Source organism: Thalassophryne amazonica, chromosome 3 (assembly GCF_902500255.1).
Source record: "Thalassophryne amazonica chromosome 3, fThaAma1.1, whole genome shotgun sequence".
NCBI classification, from domain to species: Eukaryota; Metazoa; Chordata; class Actinopteri; order Batrachoidiformes; family Batrachoididae; genus Thalassophryne; species Thalassophryne amazonica.
Window position 1 is genome coordinate 22,901,733 of NC_047105.1, and position 25,094 is coordinate 22,926,826.

The 25,094-nt window shown below is 40.2% G+C and overlaps 1 protein-coding gene across 1 annotated transcript in view; it reads left to right on the plus strand.

Annotated features, from left to right (window-relative positions):
• si:dkey-49n23.1 (semaphorin-3D) overlaps positions 1–25,094 on the plus strand; it is a 231,277-nt gene that overhangs the window by 68,134 nt on the left and 138,049 nt on the right. Inside the window, exon 2 of the mRNA XM_034165916.1 lies at positions 13,748–13,996. Coding sequence (XP_034021807.1) covers positions 13,828–13,996 — 169 coding nt within the window. The 5' untranslated portion in view covers positions 13,748–13,827. The remainder of the gene's footprint in view (positions 1–13,747; positions 13,997–25,094) is intronic.

The following is a 25,094-nucleotide window of genomic DNA, read 5'->3' on the forward strand; positions in this document are numbered from 1 at the left end:
AAAAAAACACAAAATGTCACCTTACTGCTTCACCTCAGGGAGCTTTGGTAGGTGCTGCCCGCTCACACACTTTGACATATTGCATGCAGAGCATTTTAAGTCACCAGAAAACTGCTCACCTCAATCTGCTGCTGTCTAAATAGCAGCACATCGGGTTCCAGCACATTCTGTCTCTTAATGGAAATTATGCTCTTTGGTTTATTTCATGTGATCCCCAAAATGCAGTCATATATAAACAAATATAACATCTTTCTTTCAAATTATGAGCTGTGTATAGAGGAAAATGGAATTGGACATGCCTGAAATGCACTTTCTCTCTCTACTTTCAACCATGTGCTATAGATTGTCCAAATGGGGCCAGCTGTGTTAGTTGATATATGTAGGTTACAGAGATTGTCTGAGACAGTGTGTTGATCTGAACTAGATGAGGCAGTTCAGATATATTGGGATAATATTTGGTCTGTTCCAGTGGGAGGAGCAAGGGCACAATTTAGAACTAGAAATTGGGGGGGACAAAGTGCAAGGCCCGCAGGGCCGAAGCCCATAGGCCATGGTCTGGGGGCCGCTGTAGGCCCCCAGAAGCCAACAGTTTCTAGATAAGCTCAGATGCATTCTGAGCATCCAGAACAGTAATTTTAATGTTTTGAGAAAACCATAAAGTGGACACCATTTGACTTATGCAATTTGAAACTGTAGATATAAGTACTTTATTCTGAGAATAGCCAGCATTGATTTTATTAACATCCTGGTGTAAATAAGGTATCACCACATGTGTAGAACTCAAAAACAATGATAGAGTTTTCATTAAAAAAATGTGGTAAAAAATGTGGTAAAATGTATTCATAAATATGAAAGCACAGGCTCTAATAATTATTAACTATCGCATACTGTATTTTTTTTTCTCAAGATTTGTTTTTGCATAAGTTTGAAAAAACAACAGATCATAAGTTTAGGATAAATTACTTATTATGAATTTAATTTTCAAAGTGGCACTAATGACAACACTCATACTGAACATAATTTCACTTGTATAGACTGATTTTGGAGATCAAGCAGTAATTGCAGATGGGCTTTCTGAGGTCCCAGATAGCTTTTCTGATTTCCTTTTCTAACTTTCAGAATTTAGTAAATTAGCATATGGTCCATTGATACTTATGTGAAGACACTAGTCCCTAGAGGCAACTGTTTTTGGTTTCAAATCTGGGCAAATGCAGTCCCAGAAAATTCCGAATGTAACAAACAAGAAACAGGTGTTGTTAACAAGTCAGTGCTGCTAAAAATACAAACTTGCAGAAACAAAGATACTATTCTGACATGGTTTTGCACATAGGACTGACATGGTTTGCACATAAGACTGGCATAGCATGTTTCAAGGACACACATATATGTCAGAAGGTAGGGGGGACATACCATATTCTGTCCACCCTGCTTGAAAAGGTGGTGGGGACAAGTACCCCATATCCCCCACCAAATTGCGCCCATGGGGAGGATGTCTGAGAGACCCAGAACCATTATATTATGTATATACGAGTACATCCCACCTAGGGACATTATGTGTCAGGTAGAGATGGAGAATGTAGCAGGGAAAAGGGATGTACAGTCTACCCATCCAGGAATTTTATGTATTGGTGGAGGCAAAGTTTTGTTTTGTTTTTAACTAAATTTATTTGACTCTGGAGATAAAAGCTTTCCATGAATTCTGTTGACGTGATGCATCTGTGTAACTGACCAGCTATATTAACCCTCAAGTGACCAAGTGGGGTTACTTGACCTCAGACATATACGAGGTCTATTAGAAAAGTATCCGACCTTATTATTTTTTCAAAAACCATATGGATTTGAATCACGTGTGATTACATCAGACATGCTTGAACCCTCGTGGGCATGCGAGAGTTTTTTCACGCCTGTCGGTTACGTCATTCGCCTGTGGGCAGTCTTTGAGTGAGGAGTCGTCCACCCGCTCGTCGATTTTTTTCATTGTTTAGGAATGGCTCAGAGACTGTTGCTTTGTTTGATAAAAAATTTTTCAAAACTGTAAGGCACAACTGAGTGGACACCATTCAATAAATTCAGCTGGTTTTCGGTAAAAATTTTAATGGCTGATGAGAGATTTTGGTCTGGTAGTGTCGCTTTAAGGACGGTCCACGGCGCCTGACGGCGATCTGCGCTTCGAGGCGGCAGCGTCTCGCCGTTTCAAGTTGAAAACTTCCACATTTCAGGCTCTGTTGATGCAGTAAGTCGTCAGAGAACAGAGAACTTTCAGAAGAAGTCGGCATGAGGAGTTTATTCGGACATTCCATTGTTAACGGTCATTTTGTAATGAAAGAACGTGCGGGCAGAGTCGCATGTCGGGCTGGACCCGACCGCGGGGGGTCGCGGCAGGAAAAACACCTCCGTTGGAAATCTTAACGGGCAAGTTGGAACATGCCCAAGCTGTTAAACAATTTCTCAGTTACTCACTTGTTGAAAGCCATTAAAAGCCGCCTGAATTCTACAAATGGTTTTCAACACGGAGGTGTTTTTCCTGTCGCGGCGCACACAGATTTGCCGAGTCGTCACGGAAACGACTCGGCGAATTTGCGCGTACGTCTTTCATTAAAATAATGTCCTTAAACAGTGGAATGTCCGCATAAATTCCTCATGCCGGCCTCTTCTGAATCTTCTCTGTTCTCTCACGATGTCCTGGGTGAATTAAGCCTTAAATTAGGATGTTATCAGCTCGAAACAGGCCGACGACAGCGCCTGGAAGCGCTGCAGGACGTCCCGCTCCGTGGGAAGTCCTTACACCGACAGAAACACCCCATAATCTCTCATCAGCCGTTAAACGTTTCACAGAAAACCAGCTTAATTTCTCGAATAGTGTCCACTCGGATATTCCTCACAGGTCCAGAAAAAATTTTGATAAAGCAACGCGCACCGTCTCGAGCAGCGTGTGAAACAAAGGAATTCAGCCGAGAGGGCGGGACCACATCTCACTCAAGGCCTGCCCACAGGGAAATGACGTCACCGACACGCGTGGAAAAAACTCACGCATGCGCACGGGGGTTCAAGCATGAGTGGTGTAATCGCATGTCATTCAAATCCATATAGTTAAAAAAAAAAATAAAAGGGTTGGTTTATTATCTAAGAGACCTCGTATTTTTGTGTACCATTTTCCTAATTTTAATCAGAAAAAAGTTTCCTACCCTGAATTTGTCAATCTATTTGTCCTGTATTTGTTCATAGAGTTTTGCAAAAATTGGCTGATCCATGTGGCAAATATAATCCAAACTATGAGATTTTAGACATTATAGCTTCAGATGTTATTGTAATTTGCCAACTCTAATCATTATATTTTACTGTTTTGCAAAGAAGCATGGTCAACAGACCTAGAAATGCTTTGAGCGTCTGATGCAGATGGAAAAGCGCTATATAAATGCAGTCCAGATTTACAGCTGTACAAGCACTGAATATGATTCTTGATGCCCAGAGTGAGGATGAAAAGGATGATGGACAAATGTATTAGAGAGTGAAATAAATATGAAGAACCCTAAATCAATCAATTATATAGAAGTATTCCAATATAAAGTCAATGAGGTCATAAATAACCCAACTCTGTCAGATTAGTCGCTAAAATACGTAGCTTGGTTGCTTGAGGGTTCATGAAAACATTAATTGTGATGAGTCAACTGTATGGTCCTGCATTAGCGGTTTACCTCATCATATGCAGTCATGATAACTGCAGTTAATAACAGGGGATAGCAGTTGACATGAACCACCCCTCCACTGGTGACCATCAATATGACCTCATACTCTATTACTTACTGTTTACACATTATTTCTGCAAAGCTTGAACCGAAGACCCCTGAGCAGAGAACAATGCTGGTGTTGGGTAAAAATAGAGTTTACTCCAAACAACAAATGGATCAGTCAAAAAGCACAGTGCAGGAAATCCATACACAAAAGTAATCTGCTTTGAGTGACAGGTAGTGAGTGCATGCTGCAGAGCAGAGTCCAGAGCCCCACTAGCAGTGGCTGCTCGCTGTTGTTGGGATAATATGACTTGGTGTGTGGTTAATCTTCCTAACAGACCATCTAAGAAATCTGTGCGCCAGTATTTCTGTTGAGTTAAATTTTCCTGTTATTTATTTTGTATGTTGGCACCGTTAGTGGGTATCATGGTTTCACAGCATTTGCTCCACTGTCAATCCATGCTTCCTGAAGCAATGAGCTATCATTTTTAATACTGCATCCAAGCCAGCTGTTACAAAAACCACCACCCAGTCCACTATAAATATGCATTTGTAAAACACCCAAAGTAACTTGAGCCTGTTGGCATTAACTTGTTCAGTAACTCTGAGATGGGTCCATGTTCAGGCTTCATTTGCCTCACTCAGGTCACGCATGAACATTCCCACATTTCACCTCTTTACCCAGTTATGGGACATAGACTATGTAAGCAAGGCCAATATGGTGACAACCAGAACCACTGTATGTTTCACCTACATATGATATCACGGAGCATTTGTCCAGTATATATCCAGTCTGTGATTAACACCAGAAATGTGAACCATGACAATCTCATGTAATAACAATAACGATAGTTCGCGTTTCCTTTCTTTTATAGCTTTTATAGTTTTTTTAACAATAATTTTGACACTTCTGTCAATACCCAGTCTACACCCAGTTTGACCAAACTCTTAACATGTCATTGCACCTGAGCACATCAGTTTAGCTTTCAAGCAAATTGCACTAAAACCGCCAAAACACTTGATATTTCACCCAAGTGTGAAAATGATTTGGGGTGAAAAACATTTAAATAGCCCATCAGTGGTCAGACAGCGTCATCACAGCCATGTTCACACTGCACATATAGTAGCAGAGGTGAGACAAAGTCACCATTAAGTCACTTTCAAGTCATAAATCAGCTAGTCTCAACTCATAATGATGACCAATTGTTTGAAAGCTGACTTGAGACTTGACTTGGGACTTGCTAATTCATGACTTGAGAATGACTTGACAGTGACTTTGTCCCACCTCTGTCTGGTAGTTCCTGGAAAACATTCATGTCCATTACTTGGCTGTAGAGGCTTTAGTTTCACTTCCAGCCTCTTAAATGAGTCTTTTCACTTGAGGTTTTCTGGACATGTGCACGTCCTCTTGTGTTTTGAAGTGTATTAGCTCTTTAACTGCTGCCTGCCATGACCCGCTGCTGACTTGAACTTGAACCAAAAACACACGCATCTTCTATTTTTAGCTGAAGTTGACATGTATGTCTCTGCACATGTTCCTGTAACACTGTGTGTGTGTGTGTTTTCAGTTTTACATTTAAAACAGTCATACAGACAGACGCAGGAAAGACAATGAGTTTCCTTTAGCGATTTATTTAGAAAGGTTTTGTCAACACCCATAATTCCTTGGTACAAAGTGCACACGCACACAGTATGTCAGAGGAAGAGCTCGTTTGACCCTCATCTGTCTCCCATGGTGACGGCTCTGAGAAGGTCACTTCCTCAAGTGTTAACCAGAAATAAAAAAACAGCGATGTGACGTGAATAACTGCAATATTTACTCTTTTACAAAACTTTGTAATTTAACATTAAAAACAGAAGGGAGTAATTTTGTACAGTTGTTTTCATAAATGGTTTCTGACCTCTGTGACCCCTGTGACTTAGGGCCTTGTTCAAAAAGAATGAAGCCTAACTACTTATTTGCATTGCATTTGTCATGAACAAGCCATTATTTTATTTAGCACCATCCAGATTTATCTGTGAGTTGCCTCTAGTCTCTTTGACAGGTACTGAAAATTTCATGGAAAAATTCCGCACGGTTCAAGAGATATGCACGAAATGTACCCCAAAAATAGCACTTTTTTTCATCAATTTTGTGTGACATTGATATTTAGCATTATCATTAAAAGTTGAACGTTAAAGAAATAACCTTGTATTTTGTCAGTTTGTTTGTTTGTGCTTCATACTAACACACACTAATACATTTTTGTAAAGGTAGAAATGTAATTTCCTAGAAAAAACATCATGTTTCTAAAGCAAGGTAAAACTGTCGCAAGCGTAATTTAGAGAATAAGTCCTTGATTTATTTGTGTCAAAACCTTAGCTATATCTCCTATTCTGCTTCAATAGAATAATTATATTACTTTTTCAGTAATACCAGGAACTAATGGACAGAATTTCTTTGTTTCAGGCTTCTGCAGATTAAAGAAGATACCTCCAAGTGTTGTCGCAAGCGTTACGTTCTAGGACATTATAGTATATATGCACTGATCATTTCTAGCAATGACTGAACCTGATACCAATAGAAATATTGAAACTCTGATATATAACATTTCACAAAAAAGACCACTTTTAAATTTTGATGGTTATGTCACACTTTGGCTTCATTATTTTTGAACTAGGCCTTAGTTAATTAGGTCACTGACAAACCCTTGCTGCCACCGTAAGTCATATAAATGTACAACATTGAAACACTCATTAAGTGTGTAGTTTCTTACTTTTTATGTGTGTAACAGTTACTGCAGGTACTACAGTAAATGTTACAGCTGAAGTACTTTTCTGCGTAGTGTGGTAGTAGATATTGCAGTTATGTGCTAAGACCAAACTGAAAACTTTCTCCTGAATATACAGTGATTAGCTAAGTCATGTTACCTTGTTTCCCAGGTATATAACTCACATGTGTCAAACAAGAGCAATCAGAGATTTGTGACGTCCACCAGACCGGATCCAATTCACCTCCAAAATTCAGTGGAGTCTTCCATGGCCTAAAATGTATCCATGGTGAAAATTTGGTGAGAAGCCGTGAAGGAGTTTTGACATAATCCTTCAAAGCATATATAAAGTGAAACTTGATCCAGAATCCGGATCCAGATCCAGAAACCTCCAAAATATTATGGATTCTTGGACAGGGAGATCTCAGCGAGTGAGGGTAAATGGTTGCCTTTCTGATGTTTTATATTCCTCAACAGGCTCACCACAGGGTTGTGTGCTGTCCCCTCTCTTGTATATTTTGTATACAAATGACTGTTGCAGCCACTATAAGAATCGCCATATATTAAAATTTGCAGATGATTCTGTTATAATCAGTCTCCTGCATGGTGATGAAAGGGAACATGGCCCTGTCGTGGCAGATATGGTTGTGTGGCGACTCCTTCTTGCAACTGAATGTTGACAAGACAAAAGATATGGTTATTGACTTTCGGAAACGGATGTCCTCACCCAAAGCCACTACAATTAAAGGCCAACAGGTGGAGTATGTGGACAACTATAAATACTTGGGAACGCTGATCGATAGCAAGTTGAACTTTAATGACAATGCAGACCTGCTGTATAAGAAGGGGCAGCAGCATCTGTTTTGTCTTCGTAAGTTGTCATATTTTCAAGTGGACAGGACAGTAATGACCCTATTTTATAAATCTTGTATTGAATCGGTTTTTAATTTTTCAATGATGTGCTGGTACGGAAATCTCAGCATTAAAGCAAGGAAGCCACTTCACAATATTGTAGAATTGTGCAGCAAGCTTTTGGGGGCCCAACAGACCTCACTGTCTGACTTGGTTTCTAGACAGGTGAGGAGGAAGGCTCAGAGAAATTTATCTGATCTGGCCCACCCTCTCCATGGTGAATTTTGTTTTTTGCCATCTGGAGTGAGGCTTAGGTTTCCTACAGTGAGGAGTAACAGATATAAGCATTCCTTTGTACCTGTGGCTATCTCTGTTCTGAATGCTGATCGGAGGAGAGAAGTAGATTCATAGGGTTGATGGCAAATCGTGTTAGGTAACTTGGTTCTTTTTCCACCGATCCAGGTCTGTACTGTGTCCCCCTTGTGTACTGAATGTTTGGGTGTGTTTTTTTTTTTCTTTCTTTCTTTTTTCTTTCTTTTATTCTGTGTTTTTTTGTATTCCCATTGCTGTACAGCTCGTTGCTCCTTTGGAGACACTGAATAAATAAAGTGAAAGTGAAAGTGATTCTTTGATGGCCTAATATCTATCTATCTGTGGTGAAAATTTCTTCAAAATCCATGCAGCAGTTTTGAAGTAATCCTGTGAACAGAGAGACAAATAAATGCTGATGATTTTATTACATCCTTGGCAGATATAAAAATGCATCTTGAAGAGGGAGAAAAAACAAAACTATTTTGTGCCCTTTTTCAGTATTATGATCACTTTAATTTGGGATTTTTGTGCTTTGTTTGTAAAGTATTCTTTGTTTATTGGAGTTTATTTAGTGCTTTGATTCCAGGGGCCTGTACTACAAAGCAGGGTTACTGGCTTATCAGGGTAACTTCGGGAGTAAGTTGATGACGTGTGGATTAACTTCCCGGTTAACCCATACTACGAAAGGTGGATAGGTTTTGATCGAGGTATGCTGCCATGGCAATTTATGCTGTGTGCCAAACTTGCTCCGAGCAGGTTATGTTCTCGGTTAGCTTGAGGTTTTCGTTGAACCACTCCCTTTCCAAGGACCGTCCATCCACCTTCAATCACTCCGAAGACAATGCCGGCCTACCTGGATGATCCGTTTGATATTGGGGCACAAATTGTGAGGGGCTCTCTTCGCAGGGCGAGGGTTTTTAAAGACCACCAGAATCCGCTGACATACCCGGACGATATTCTCTATGAAAGATATAGATTCTCAGCCAAGGGAATTCGTCATCTTTGTCAGCTGATCAGGCCAGAAGTCTGTAACATCACCCATCGTACACTGTAAAAAAAAGACTGTTGTTTTTACAGGAAAACACTGGCAGCTGTGGTTACCAGGGAATTCTTGTAAAAAATATGTCAGTTAAATGTGCAAAAAAAGAGAGCTCTTGTTTGTAGATTTAACAGTTCCTTTAACGTGAGTCAGCCGTGGTTCATTCACTGTAAATCCATATACATATTATGTCTGTAATGTTATCTACTGTGCAGCTGTATGTTTTACAGGAATTCCCTGGTAACCACAGCTGCCAGTGTTTTCCTGTAAAAACAAGTCATTTTTTACAGTGTAGCAATGCCCCGACGATCGAGCAGATAATGTGCCTTGTGCCTATTTTGCCAGTGGACAATTTATGTATTCCATCGGCGATGCTGAACATCTGAGATTCGCAAGGTAGTACTTGCTCTATCTAAACTGTTGGATGCATTTGTCGTTTTCCCTGGCCATTTATCTGCAATGCAAATCAAAGAAGGGTTTTATGCAATCGCGGGTAATTACTAATATCAAAATAGGTCTAATGCATGTCCATTAATTAGGCGAAGTGGGGCTTATCAAGCTATGAATATAAACCTACCGTTCTGAAGGATGTTTTTATATTTCATCTTCACCTGCTGCCAGGTGCGTTTGGCACTGCTATTGCATATGAAATATTAACAGGATTAGGAATAGCAATCATACAGTCAAGGTAGCCTAACATTTATTAGTAGGCCTATGCCCACTTCTGAATCGTGTTGCATCTGGGTATAATTAATGACAGAAGGTCATTTTTTTACACATATTAGACATTCCACAGGTTAATCATCTGTAACAGATTTGGGGAGCAATTGAATTGTACGTACGCATTTACCCGATCAGCAATACGTTGCCAACAAGCCTGTCTTGCTTTATTGGCAGACGATGTGTTCGATTTCCCCCTTAACATAAATTTAAATTCCTCGTAGCTCCGCATAATAATCGTGCATTCTTCTTCGGTAAAGTAAGGTGACCGCGCCATCATTGAAAAATGGTGACGTGCGCTGCAACCTGCCCCTTTTATGTGAATGCGCACATACACCACTTAGGTTAACACAGGTTCAACAAATCAACATCTTATTCAGCGTCGTAGTACCAATTAACACCACTTGAGAAAACCAGGTTTTGTCAACCCCGGTTTAAGAGGTTGACCCTGGGTTACATCTGAGTAAATTAACCCTGCTTCGTAGTACAGGCCCCTGGACAAGCCCAATTCAAATGTTGTTGTTGTTGTTACTAATAAGGAATACATGATTTTTCAGTATATCGTAAGTTGCAGGACCTCCCATACTAGTTAAAAAACTGCGATTTATTTTCTGGAGAATACGGTACTTTGTCTGCACACTGCTGCACACGATGTATGTAACCTAGCTGTCCAATATAGTTTTTGTGCCTCCTCAGCAGCAGGCTGAGCTGCCAGAACATTCTGTACAAAGCTGACATGTCATCACTTTAATAACTGCATCAAACACAATTACGAGAGTAACTGCATTCAATCTCCATTTTTACTGATAATTTAAATACTTCTTTGTCTGTCAAGATACTTCAGATCTGTAAATAATGGAAGAAAACACAATGCTGATCACAGGGTCGACACCGTCATCAATGAAGATCTGAGATAAACAGCTCCCACTCAGAAGACAATCCCTCCAACCTTATAGATCGATCCATCACAGTGCAATATTCATGATGTGAAATTCTGTGCAATAATGGCCAAATGAAGGCCACTATAACGTCATTCTCACTCCATCTCTTATACTTTTATACATATTTATTTATATTTTCTATCTCTTTAAAGTGTTTACTTTTCTTTTACTGTGTATGTGCTCTGAGCACCAGAGGAAGAGACTGTGCTCAATTCCATTGTACTTGTACAATAACAATTAAACTATGCTATCTCATCTCATCTCATCTCAAATGAACTGAATTGAGTTAAATTGTGGGACCAGAGGGGGGAACGTTAGGCTTATTGGTAGAGTGCCTCATAATCATAATGATTATTGGACTGTTTTGTTTGTTTTGTTTTTTAATATACAAAAAATTGGAAAAGTGAAAAAGTAAATTAGCATATTGTTGCCATACTATGAAAAAAAATTGCTCAGTGTCATTTTTTTTTTTTACGTGAAACCTTTCACATTATTTTGAGATATTTTCATATGTTCCAAACTGTGAAAAGCATCATGCTGTAACATTATACTGAGCAAATGAATTCAATTTATTTCATTTATGTAGCACCAAATCACAACAAAGTTGCCTCAAGGCACTTCACACAAGTAAGGTCTAATCTTACCAACCCCTAGCAAGCACACAGGTGACAGTGGTAAGGAAAAACTCCCTATGATGGTTTGAGGAAGAAACCTCAAGCAGAGCAGACTCAAAGGGGTGACCCTCTGCTTGGGCCATGCTACCAACACAGTTGACAAAACAGGAAATTATACAGGACATTTTGGGAGTTCAAGCTGGTATCCAATAGCAAATTTTATTATTATTATTTTTTAAGTGGTGTGGCAGTAATAAACTTTCATAGAAAAATGAAATACAATATGGCATACTATTAGCTTTTCTACAGCACTTTTCCATCAAGCAGATGAATCTTTACAGTGACGCCTCACATTTTATTCCCCAGCCAAGGAATTGCTGTGATCTCACAAGGGATTTACAAGGGACTTCTCTAAACTTGGAGGAATTTATCCCAAAGTTACAATTTATGGACAAAAAGGGACAAACTAAATAAAGGCCATGTGGCCTTTCAGTCAGTCTCAAGACCTTTAAAGGTGTGTGAGAGTTTTTTTTTTTTTTTTAACCATTAGAACACAAACTAAACAAAGTCTGAATCTTCCCATGTGGACTCTGAGAAACCACATGACACAAAGTCTCCAGAGGTTTAAAAAACAACTTTGTTGGTAAACCACAGTTCTTATCTGATCAAAAGCAGTGGCTGTCTGTCGTATTAATGACCCTCCTACCATGACAAAGTCTTACCATCTTTGTGTCGGTTCCACGGGCTAAATCTGGCTGTCTTTCTTCTCTCAGCAAGAACCAATCCAGGTCGCTGAGGTCTTGAAGACCTGCTGACATGATGTTAACCAGCCGTCTGCCGTGATAGATTATGATTAATGCAGATAACATGTCGAGATCGATGGCTGTATTTTTACAACTCACCTGAAAATAAATGGGCACAGACTTAAAACTGAGTAACAGTGTCCATGTCCAAAATGCCCCATTGTCCACCTTCTGCCAGCCTTTAATTTTTATGTACCCAAAGCCATATCCACACTAGGTACAGTCTGTTTACCAGGGTTTGTGCAAATTTATGGTGTTTCAATAAACCTGCTAAAAACATTTTAATTACAGTGACTCCACCCAAAAATATTGTCTTTTCCAATTTCCTTCGGGATTAATAAACTTCTTTCTTATTCTTGTTCTCTTCTTATTATTTTTTTTGTTTGTTATTGGGCCGATAGTGGAAGTTAGGAGAACCATCAGGGAAAGAACCAGGTTGCAACCAAATCTAATGATGTATCTATTCTTGATTGATTGAAGATTTAACTTTATTATATATATAATTTCTTGAAAATCCATACATTTGATGTTGTGGCTCTGGTGCCGACAACCCATCTATAATAAATTAAAATAAAGTGGGGAAAAAAATCAGTACAATATAGTTTTTTCTTTTTTCTTCATTAATTTTTGTTTTGTTTTTTGCCACCTGATTAGGGTTGCCACTCATCCCTTAAAATACAGAATTGTCCTTTATTTGACAGTTAATTGTTGTGTCCCGTATTGAATCAATACGGGACGTAAATTGTTCCATATTTTCATAAATGTCAAAATACACTCACACGCTCATCAAAACTGAATAATGAACAAAATAAAACACAGGAAATATTAAGGGCTCCCAATCTCTCTGTACATTGTGTCAGGTCCTGTAGCAAGGACTCAACGCAAGGTCTCAGACTTTTACGTCTGCGTATCCGTGTGCCCACCTTTCTGGTCCTGTCACGGGTTGCCTGGTTGCCTGGGATGTCATACCCTAAACTTCACCACATCCAAAGAAACAAAAACATTTGCAAATGTACAGATGTGAGTGGGAAGAGTTGAACCCCTGGCTTGATAGCGTTAGTGGCAATGGGTACAAGGCAAACAAGTATTTTTATTATTATTTTTTATTTCCTCTTAAAGTAAAAATGTCGCCACTTTAAAATATTACAATTATTGGTCTGTTTTCCTGAATATTTATGTTTATTATTGCACAATTCAGTGACTACACAGTTTATCATTAACAGTTTCGTGTTAATAAAACACTTAAAGCTTTAATATGACTAAATGCTTTTTCATTAAATTAACTCTACCACTCCTTCGGTGGCGGTAGAGGCCCTGAGGAGCCGTGATGGGTGTCCTTTATTTTCATTTCTGAAAGGTGGCAACCCTACACCTGATAAAGAAATATCAAGCAAATATCCTTATCTTCAAATGTCTTTATCTTTATCTTCTTTCTTCTCTAAAGTGCAAGACAGTTAGCATTTAAGCTACCTGACTAGCTAACTCTTTACTCTCTCAGCAGGTACTGTATTTTCTCAAATCAGTCCCTCGAAATTTTCCTTAACATTCATGATGCAAAGTGATTAACTTGATTGATTTCCCTTTTGAAATTAACACTTTAATCCATTTCAGGCCATATTGTGAAAGATTTAATCAGTTTCTGCTAGCTTGCTAATGACACATTTAAAATACAAACATGAATTAAAAGGAAAATTATCTTCAATTTTGCACTCCTGCTGGTCCAAGCTGGAAATAAATACTTTGGCCTTTACATTATACATGTAAAAATGAATATGTGCAGAAACTGAATGAAAAACACTGAAGAAAGAAAACAGCACTTTGGTTTGCAACCTGAGAGGTTACATGTCCTGGGAAAATTCCTGTGTTCCTGCACAGCTGTCTTTGGACTCATTTCTCTCTAAAACCATTAATTAGCCTGATACGAATACAGTGTTATTCACTCTCACTCTAATTTCTTGTTCTTTTTTTTCTTTTCCTTCATGCAGCTCCAGCCCACAGTGGGATGTAAGCGGACAAACCATCCTGTTTCCATCTGTCTCTTCATTTCTGAGAAGGTTCAGCAGAGATGACGGCCATTTTCGCTGCAGTCCTGCAGGCAAACGGTGGAATCAGGACCGTGGGGATGCAGGCGGTTCAGATGCTGATGGTGTGTCTCCTCCACCTGCTGTTGCTGCAGCCTGCAGGTGCCAAAGTCTGGAGCCAGACTGGACCCCGGCTCCAGATCTCTTACTCAGGTAGAAAACATATCAACAGGCTCAACAAGTTTCTGGAGTCCTTTTAAGTTTTAGTGAGTGAAGATGTTGGAACAAGACAGTATCTCATATAGGGGGCAAGATGGGAACTGACTTTTTCTGAGGTGTGTTTGATATTTTACCTGGTTGCTGACAGTGGAATCCTATGGCTAGAGTCACTCTTATTAGAGCGCATGCATGTACCGTGGCATGAAATGTTCCGTCTCGCCATGTTGAAACTTTTCTATCTACACTGTGCAAAAGCAGTTCAGCTCCCCCATGACGCTGTATGCATGCTGTGACCACAACAAGCAAATAAAAAAGTTAACATTCATCATTGATTTACTGTGCACATACAACCCCTGGCAAAAAATTATGGAATCACTGGCCTCGGAGGATGTTCATTCAGTTGTTTAATTTTGTAGAAAAAAAGCAGATCATAGACATGACACAAAACTAAAGTCATTTCAAATGGCAACTATCTTGCTTTAAGAAACACTATAAGAAATCAGGAAAAAAATTGTGGCAGTCAGTAACGGTTACTTTTTTAGACCAAGCAGAGGGAAAAAAATATGGACTCACTCAATTCTGAGGAATAAATTATGGAATCACCCTGTAAATTTTCATCCCCAAAACTAACACCTGCATCAAATCATATCTGCTCGTTAGTCTGCATCTAAAAAGGAGTGATCACACCTTGGAGAGCTGTTGCACCAAGTGGACTGACATGAATCATGGCTCCAACACGAGAGATGTCAATTGAAACAAAGGAGAGGATTATCAAACTCTTAAAAGAGGGTAAATCATCACGCAGTGTTGCAAAAGATGTTGGATGTTCATAGTCAGTTGTGTCTAAACTCTGGACCAAATACAAACAACATGGGAAGGTTGTTAAAGGCAAACATACTGGTAGACCAAGGAAGACATCAAAGCATCAAGACAGAAAACTTAAAGCAATATGTCTCAAAAATCGAAAATGCACAACCAAACAAATGAGGAACGAATGGGAGGAAACTGGAGTCAACGTCTGTGACCGAACTGTAAGAAACCGCCTAAAGGAAATGGGATTTACATACAGAAAAGCTAAATGAAAGCCATCATTAACACCTAAACAGAAAAAAACAAGGTTACAATGGGCTAAGGAAAAGCAATCATGGACTGTGGATGACTGGATGAAAGTCATATTCAGTGATGAATCTCGAATCTGCATTGGGCAAGGTGATGATGCTGGAACTTTTGTTTGGTGCCGTTCCAGTGAGATTTATAAAGATGACTGCCTGAAGAGAACATGTAAATTTCCACAGTCATTGACGATATGGGGCTGCATGTCAGGTAAAGGCACTGGGGACATGGCTGTCATTACATCATCAATAAATGCACAAGTTTACGTTGATATTTTGGACACTTTTCTTATCCCATCAATTGGAAGGATGTTTGGGGATGATGAAATCATTTTTCAAGATGATAATGCATCTTGCCATAGAGCAGAAACTGTGAAAACATTCCTTGCAAAAAGACACATAGGGTCAATGTCATGGCCTGCAAATAGTCCGGATCTTAATCCAATTGAAAATCTTTGGTGGAAGTTGAAGAAAATGGTCCATGACAAGGCTCCGACCTGCAAAGCTGATCTGGTAACAGCAATCAGAGAAAGTTGGAGCCAGATTGATGAAGATTACTGTTTGTCACTCATTAAGTCCATGCCTCAGAGACTGCAAGCTGTTATAAAAGCCAGAGGTGGTGCAACAAAATACTAGTGATGTGTTGGAGCGTTCTTTTGTTTTTCATGATTCCATAATTTTTTCCTCAGAATTGAGTGATTCCATTTTTTCCACACACACCCTCAGGAAGGGGAAAGCTTGAGCATTTTGTTGATGATTAAGTTGCAGCAGTTGGGGGAGTATATCGTCAGATGAAATCAGTATTCCATTCTAGGGATCTTGTGATCTTGACTACACTGAGAAAAGGGGGTGTAATATGTACAAATTACCAAAGGTATATTTATTAGAAAAGTACCCTGTTAGGTAGAGAGATGGATCGTGTGGTGGTAACTGTAGACCTCAAGGTACAAAACCATTCCTGGCCATGTTCAAAGGTACATTGTATAGTTTTAGATCCATTCCTGTATCACTGTTTATCACCATTAATCACCATTTCTTAGTATGGAAGCAGTTCAATTATTACACAGTGGTAGGGCTGAAACGATTAATCGAGTAATTCGAATAATTCGATTACAAAAAATGTTTGAGGCAAAGAATTTGCCTTGAAGCTTCCTTTAAAGCTGTAGTACATATGCCAGGCCTGTAGGTGGCACTGTAACGCTCTCACAAAAACTGAGAAGAAGACCGTAGAGCATGCCCATAACTAATGTAAGCGCTAATCAATGTAGCAGGTGATGCTACAAGTTTACAAAGCCACATGCTGAGTAAAATAAAGCCTTTTAAGAGAAAGGGTCTGTGCTGATCTTCTGAAACGGACTTACGAAGTCTGTTAGAAAAGTATCGAACCTTTTTATTTTTTGCAATAACCTTATGGATTTGAAACACGTGTGATTGCATCAGCCAAGCTTGAACCTTCGTGCGCATGCGTGAGTTTTTTCACCCTTGTCGGTTGTGTCATTCGCCTGTGAGCACGCTTTGTGGGAGGAGTGGTCCAGCCTCCTCGGCGGATTTTCATTGTCAGGAAAATGGCAGAGCGACTGCCGCTTTCAGAAACTGTGAGAGACAGCGAGGTGGAAACCATTCGGAAACTTCAGATGGCTTTCGGTGAAGATCTTACGGGCATCACACAGATTAAGGAGCATTACAACCGGATTAAAGACGGCCCACAGCGGCTGAGGGCATACCGCGCTTCGAGCGGCCATCGACAGGCTGAAACGACCAGATCATTTCCAAAGTGAAGGCTGTGTTGATCCGGGACGTCGTCTGACTACCAGAGAAATGGCACATTACACTGTTACAGGAGATTTTGTAATGAAAGACGTGCGGCGGAATTCGCGCGTCAGGACGGAGCCGCTAATGGCGCAGAACAAAAAGCACCTCCGTGTTGGAAGTCTCACGGGACATGCCCAACTCTTCCACCATTCGTAAGATTCAGACAGCTTTGGGTGGCTTTTCAGTCGAGTGAGTATCCGAGAAATTGTCGAAGAGCTGGGCATGTCACAACATGTCCTGTGAGACCAACACGGAGGTGCTTTCGTTCCACGCCATTAGCGGCTCCGTGGTGAATTCCTCCGCCCCTGTTTTCATGCCAAAATCTCCTTTAACAGTGGAATGTGCCGGGAAAGTGCTATGTCCACCTTTTCTGCCATTTCTCTGGTAGTCAGACGACGTCCCGGATCAACACAGCATTCAGTTTGGAAATGATCTGGTCGTTTCAGCCTGTCGATCGCCGCTCGGAGCGCGGCGCACCCTCCGCCATTGTGCGCCGTCTTTGAAACGGCTGTACCACTCCTTAATCTGTGTGATACCCATAAAATCGTCCCTGAAAGCCATCTGAATTTTCCGAATGGTGTCCACCTGGCTGTCTCTCACAGTTTCTGGAAAAATTTAATGCAGCGCTGCTCCAGCCGTTCAGACATTTTCCTCACAATGAAAAGCCGACGAGGGGGGAGGACCAGTGCTCACTCAAAGCGTGCTCACAGGCGAATGACGCAACCGACAGGCGTGAAAAAACTCATGCATGCGCACGAAGGTTCAAGCTTGGCTGATGCAATCACACGTGATTCAAATCCATAAGGTTATTGCAAAAAAAAAAAAGGTCCAATACTTTTCTAACAGACCGCGTATTATGCATTTAAAGTGAAGCAGTGTGTTTATACATATATATATATTTTAAACGGGGTTTGCTCCACTGGCTGCTCACCTCCGCAGATGACGCGAAAGGAAGCGCACTTTAAATTAATCATGTTTAACTATTTAAAAAAAAAAATGCTTTTTTCAGATTTGATTAGAGTTTTTATCAAGGCTGTAGAGTTAAATTATCAGTGCAGCTGTTGTGGTAATGTTGCACTCCACAGCCGTTTTTTTCAAAGGCAAAGGCTATACGCCCAACCGTTGGGCAGATAAATATAATGTCTTACCTTATTCGCCCAACTGTTGGGCAGATAAGTCATACATCGAACGTTACATGCACAACCGTTGGGCAGATAAGTCATACATCGAACGTTACATGCACAACCGTTGGGCAGATAAATATAATGTCTTACCTTATTCGCCCAACCGTGATCGTGTATTTGACATGTTTTGTGCATCTAAACTACATTTTATGTTTATGTTTTAAGGCTCTATTGTGGCGTATGTTTGACACATTTAATGGTGCCGTCTTTAATTACTGCGAAAACACAGCAATGGATCAAAACAAACTTCATAAGCATTTTGAACGGAAGCCTGTTAACGATGACGAAACAGTTTTTGAATAAATTGCTGCTTGTTGGCTGTAAGATGGTGTTAGTTTGACACAGTTCCCTGGGTGTGATAAGCCAAACAGAAACACTTTAGATCACAGCCCCTTCGCGGGGGTATGAACCCTCCCGCAGCTGGTGAAAAAATATCCGCCTTTTTTCCCTCCCGCGTTGAAACCTGAAGTGAATTTACAAGCGCTGTCATTGGTCGGTTGTGGTTGAGCATATATGCTTGCGTATTTACTTTATTGACCCAACGGTTGGGTGTATAGCCACTCCATTTTTCAAAGGCTTTGTTATTCTACAAGTATCCACAGAAAACAAGGAAATTGACTTTGGTTTGAGCTACTCTGTGCAGCATGTAGAAATATACACTAAACACTGAATAAATCACAGCAATGAAAAGTGCAAATGAAATGTGCAATAAGAAAAAAAAAAAAAGAATGTCCTGTCCGCAGACTGAATATTTCACAGAGTGCCTGGGCTTATGGTTTGGCAAAGCTCCAATACTCTTAATAATGTGAAAAAATAAATAATTACCTGGGAAAACAGAGAGAGGGAACATCCTAAACTTAAAAATCTGCTTGATGGCACAGCGACATTATGCCATTGCTTAGGGAGAGCCCTGCCACTACTGATATTGTTTAAAAACACAAAAGTACTTTTTTTATCCGATTACTTGATTAATCGATAAAATAATCAATAGAATACTCGATTCCAAAAATATTCGATAGCTGCAGCCCTACACGGAGCACAGTGGGCCATCTACTATGCCAAATCTCCATCTATTTTGCAGCACTACAAAAATGCTGCAAAAACTACCAAAAACTACCAAAAATGGCCAACTTCCTCCTTATCAATTTCCACCCTTATAACATAAAATCATGATTTTTTTTTTTTTTTTTTTAAGTGACTTAACTTGTATTAAATATTCACATTGTTGTTTGTTGGACAGCTATGAAAGTGCAAACATGCAATAAAAACAAGAAGAAAAATTACTAAAATCATAATGATAATAAATGAGGTATAGAGGATTTTTGATATATATGTGTGTGTGTGTGTGTGTGTGTGTGTGTGTGTGTGTGTGTGTGTGTGTGTGTGTGTGTGTGTGTGTGTGTGTGTGTGTGTGTGTGTGTGTGTGTGTGTGTGTGTGTGTGTGTGTGTGTGTGTTTGTTTGTTTGTGTGTGTATGTATGTATGTAGAATTATACTCTATTTTTTAAACTGCAGTATTCGCAGTTGTTTCCCATGTTGTAATATTTTAATCAAAACAGGATAAAGTTACAGATGAAAGAGAGTCATTAGATAATTTCCTGGCTGTAAAGTTGTTGGATTTTTGGAAAGTCTGCATCCCGTTAAAAGTTTTCAGCAATAAAGTCATCCTCTCTGGGGACATTTTGCTGTTGGCAATGAAATGACCGTTTAATGCTATCATTACGATCACTGAAGTCACGTCTCCTTATCAAGTGTTCAAAGCAACCTGGTGGTGCCAAAGTGCAGTAACAAGCTGTAAAATGGACTTTTTATTTCCAAACGTATAGAAATGGTGCGCCACATTGTGTGGGTTAATGTTGACACCAGGTATCGAATGGACTAAAACACTTTCAATGCTTTTTTTTAAAAAAGTAAAACGCTTTGTGGGAGCATCAGAATGGAATCAAATAAAACAACATTGGCAGTATAACATGGACGGTAATGCTGTGTTAATAGCTGCTGTGGTGCACATAAAGGATTTAAACAGCTTCATTCACATCAATGGAAGCAACCTAACTGAAACTACGTGTGGCTACTTTTCTTCACAGTGGATGAGATTTAACTCTTTAGGTCAGGCTTTATGTGTGTTCAGATCTGCTCAGCACAGGAAGAAGATATTTCCCCCTATGTCCATGTAAAGCATCTGAGAAGCTCAAGAGAATCCTTGGAAACGCACAACATGCTGATTTCCTCAAATTCATCATCACACTGAGACTCACTTGCTCTGCCTTAATAACAAAAGTGATTTATTCTGTCTGATCTTCTTCTCTTGAGAGACCAGTCAGCTGCTCCAGTATGTTACAGTCCAGCACAAATTCATTGAAACATTGAACTGGTTTCACTTGTCAAAAGTATTCATTAGAACTGATAGAAGGAAATCGATGCAGGTTCATTTCAGTTTGTGTTGCTGCTGTTGTCATGGTGTTATTATGTTGTTCGTCCAAACAGCTGCACCTTGCTGCAAAATATGTTGGACTACTTCCAGCTTACTGAAGGTACAACTCTGTGCAAACATTATGTTGTCGCCAACAGAACAGAGGAGAAGAATGCAAACAGTCCAGGTGGTTTTGAAGACTGCAGTTAGGGAGAAACCAATAAAAGAAGTTACTGTAGCCTACTTTGCTCACACTTCATGTAATTTGTTTGACAAAAACCAAAATAGCCACAATACCCACTTTCAAACTCACCAAATGTCATCAGTATCCTCTCACAACATTTTGAGTTAAATATTGGCATGCGCCAAGCATTCTTCTGGATCTCAATTCCAGGATGCATTCTGGATCATCTTCAATACTGCGGCACTTATTTCCAGAAACATTATCTTTCTGCTCACCAAATTTTACTGAAATACCCGAATTAGATCTGGAGTTATTCTGCTCACAGACTAACAAAAAGAAAACATTACCTCCTTGATGAAGGCAACAAGTCAGCTTGAGCTCAGAGGGCAGCACGGTGGCTTAGTGGTTAGTCATGCTGTTGCCTCACAGCAAGAAGGTCTTGGGTTTCATTCCCACCTGTGGCCTCTGTGTGGAGTTTGCATGTTCTCCCCGTGTCTGCGTGGGTTCTCTCTGGCTTCCTCCCACATCCAGAGACATGGAGATTAGGTGGATTGTCTGTAGCTGTGTGTGCGGGTGTGAATGTGTGTGTTTGTCTATGTGTGGCCCTGCGACAGACTGGCGTCCTGTGTATTCCGGCTCACACCCTATGACAGTTGGGATAGGCTCCAGCCCCCCCACCCCCCCCACCCCCCGTGACCTTCAATTGAGGTAAGTGGTTTTAGATGAGTGAGTGAGTGAGTAAGATTGGTAAAAACAGAAACAGAGCTTTACGTCACCACTAAACGCATCTCCTCACTTCAGCACATTATTAAACTCTCTGTTTTCCCCCTCGGAATGCTGGCATCTTCCTCGGCAACCAGCAGCTCCAACAAAGCCGGCGAGTGTTTCCTGTGCGGCAGCGTTGAGCTCAGGGAGGCCGCGTTCTTCATGCAGCGGTTTGTGGGATGTTTGTGTAGTGAGTCGTCCACAGGCTGGATGAATGGCATCAGTGAGGCAACAGTGTGTTACAACACATTTTTGGTTTTGTGTCAGTGAGAAGGGAAGACTGAGGAGTTGTTGTTGTTGTTGTTGTCTCAGTTACAGCATTGAAACATTTTAGAAAATGTTCCCCATATATCGGGAAAACAGAATACTTTATTCTTCTTATTGAAGGTTATGTGAACACATTATATTATAAGAAAAAAAAATGAAACAAAAGATGCGGTTGTTGTCAGTGAGAACAATCAGCTCGTTGTTTTTTTTTCGTATTTACAGTCCAAAGTCGACTGATCCCTGCCATGAAGTTCTTTTTCTACAACTTTTTACTGGAAAATTGTTGCTCCATGAGGTTTGTGGAGGAACTATAAATTTAAGAGTATTAGGTTTAATACCCACCATTAATGGGACTTGCAGAATGCATACTGCTGCCAAACCTGCACCATGTTGTAATTTACTTTGAAATGAATAGAAACTCTCAACATTGATTTTCTTTTTTTTATACATTAATATTGGGAGGTCAAAGCTCTGCCCGCCCAAAAAAATTCATGCATTTCTGACATTTACAAATACCTACCTTTAGTGAATTTTGGGTTTCAGGTAAGAAATGTACAGAAGCCCTGATATGCTGACATCACCCACAAGATGGAGACAAAAGCTGGTCAAATGTGTGGCAAGGTCTCGACTGTTTATTCATTTGAGAAGTTTTGGTGAAAATAAAAATCAACTTATAGTTGTGTCCTTTGCCCTTATGGGCAATTTACTTGTCTATGAGAGGTCATGTGATTGTTTCACATGGGATATGCAGGACCTATAGGTTTTTTTATCCACATCAAGATTTTCATAAATTCATTGAAATATTGAAAAATGCCTAATATTGAATACGTTTTTAAAAAGTTGCACACCTTACTTATGCAGCTTCATGGTGGAGTGGAACAGAGGAGGATTTTCTTAAAAAGTAGACGTGAACTTAAAGTTACAGTTTGCCAGAAGGCCCATGTGAGACTCGAGCCTAGATTTGAGTCATTTTCTTGTATTAAAGACCATCTCTGTTCAAGCAGTGAAGCACTGAAGCTGATTCATGTGCTAAAAATTCTTCCATGCAAAATTTCTCCAATTACAGCCACAAAATCAGTTAATCTGTCAGAGTTATCATGGTTGTCTTGGTGGCTTCCTTCACAACCTTCTTTTTTACATGGTCACGCATATTTTTTTTGACAACTGCCAGATCCAGACAGATTTATCATGCAACACTGTAGTTGAAAGAAAACTGTCTATAAAAATCTGTCCTACACTTACTGGTATCCTGACTTATGCACACCATTGTTTTGGCTTTTCTATTTTTATTTAATTTATTTCATGTTGTTCAGATTCAGTTCAGTTTTTTCAGAAATGTCAATAAAAAGAAGCCAGATTCTTTTTTAAATTTGTTTATTTTATTAAAACAGGTAAAAGCTCAGGAGTGCCTAAATAGTTTCCCATGCCTGTATATTATGGTACTGTATTTGGACATGTCTGATGAGGTATTTGGGTGTGAGCCTGCAGTCCTGCAGAGTTCCCACTCCTTGGTGGGGGTATCCGCTCTGAGTGCCCTTCTAGTATTCACAGAGGATTTGGATGTCTGCTTCAGACGTTAATTATAGTCGACCTGTTGTCCAACATGTTATCCTGTGTATTTAGGCAGCTGTTCAGTAGCCTAAAACAAACCGTGAGTCGGGTGGTAACAGTCATTATGTGAAGGCTGGATTAGACTTTATAGACTTGAGTAATCTGAAAATATGCTCCCGGTTTACAGTGGAGTCAGTAAAGCGCGCACGGCGTATTGATGTCTGCCACACTGCTCGCTCTCAGTATACGTATCGTGGATAAACTCGGTGAAATATTCCGGAAGCAGATTTTCTTTTTCCTTTTTTTTCATGGAAGCATTTTATTTTTGGAGCTATTCTCATGATGTCATTGCACTTAGTAAGTCCCTTCAGCTGCTTCCCTTGTTTTTGGGGTCACCACAGCAAATCTGAGGTGCATCTACATGTTGCTTTGGCACAAGTTTTACACCGGATGCCTTCCTATGTCATTGCACAAGAGAACTGTGCACTTACACTGTTGCTCACGGCAGTAAAATGAAGCACGGAGCTTCACTTAATGAAGTAATGCTCGATCGCCTTGCTGCGTTTGTCGCCGCGGGAGCAACAGAAAGGGATTGTTAAATTTTTTTTATGGGGCAGTTAGTCAGACAGGAGCTTCAGGCTAACACACACAAACACACACACACACACACACACACACACACACACACACACACACACACACACACACACACACACACACACACACACAGAGCTCAGGTTAAAGGCTAACAGAGTGTGTCTCCCTGCAGGATGAGGGCTGGTCTCTATGGAGTCTTACTCGGGTCAGATTCTGGGTCAGCGGTGACGCACGCATTCTGTGTGCCAAAGGAGACAGACGGTAAATGTCCAAAGCTGGCTCCATGCTTCATCCAGCAGACTGTGTGGATGGTCAAAAATAGACCTTGTTAAGATGTTAGGGGAGTGTGATACTCCCAAAGAACTCCTCCTGTGTAGGTGTGGTAGGTATAAGTTGCTGTTTTTTAGGAGTTTGGGAGGTTGTGTGACTTATTTTATACTCCAGTTCAGCTCATATACAGAAAAAATGCAATTATATTATTAAAGGCCCTGTCACACCTTGACGATTTAGCCAGCGTATGCCAACTGTATTAAAAAAACGCTGCCATAAGTCCAATAAGTTAAGGGTAAGTTTTTTTATAAGTTAAGAGCAAGTTGACACACGTTGAAACCCGCTGACACTCGATGTACGTCCTGATAAGCTGAGCTCCTCAAAAAATTTTGGGTATGCTGAAAATTTTCAGCGAGTATCAGCGTGTGACTCACATGTCGCGCACATGCTGGACATAAGTTGTAGGTAAGTTATGTGATTGTAGGCAGATGTTTCTTGTCATTTACTCATCCGTCCATTAATGCTGTCCACTGACTGGCTGAAAGCTGTGGTCCTTATACAGAACGACTGTTTCATTCACACATGGAGGAAATGTGACCTGTTCATTTCAGTCCAATTTACCATCACAGACAGACATGAATCCACATAAAGCTCCTGATTTTTGAAAATGACCTCTGAAAATACTTTACTTTACTAAATTCATGGCTGAAAATGCAGCATTTTAAAGCAAGTCCCTCTGTGGTTTTTTTGCTGCAGGTGCGTTTCTCAGAGGATGCCGGTGCTGTGCTCTGAACACACAGAAGTGCTGTGATGATTTAAACTTGTAAAGCACCATCACTGTGGCGTGATCATCAGATGATCTGATCAGTTGATCAGGGCGATCACACCTGATCACGGTCGACTGGCACTTTAAAAGTTTAAATCTTCCCAATGTTTCA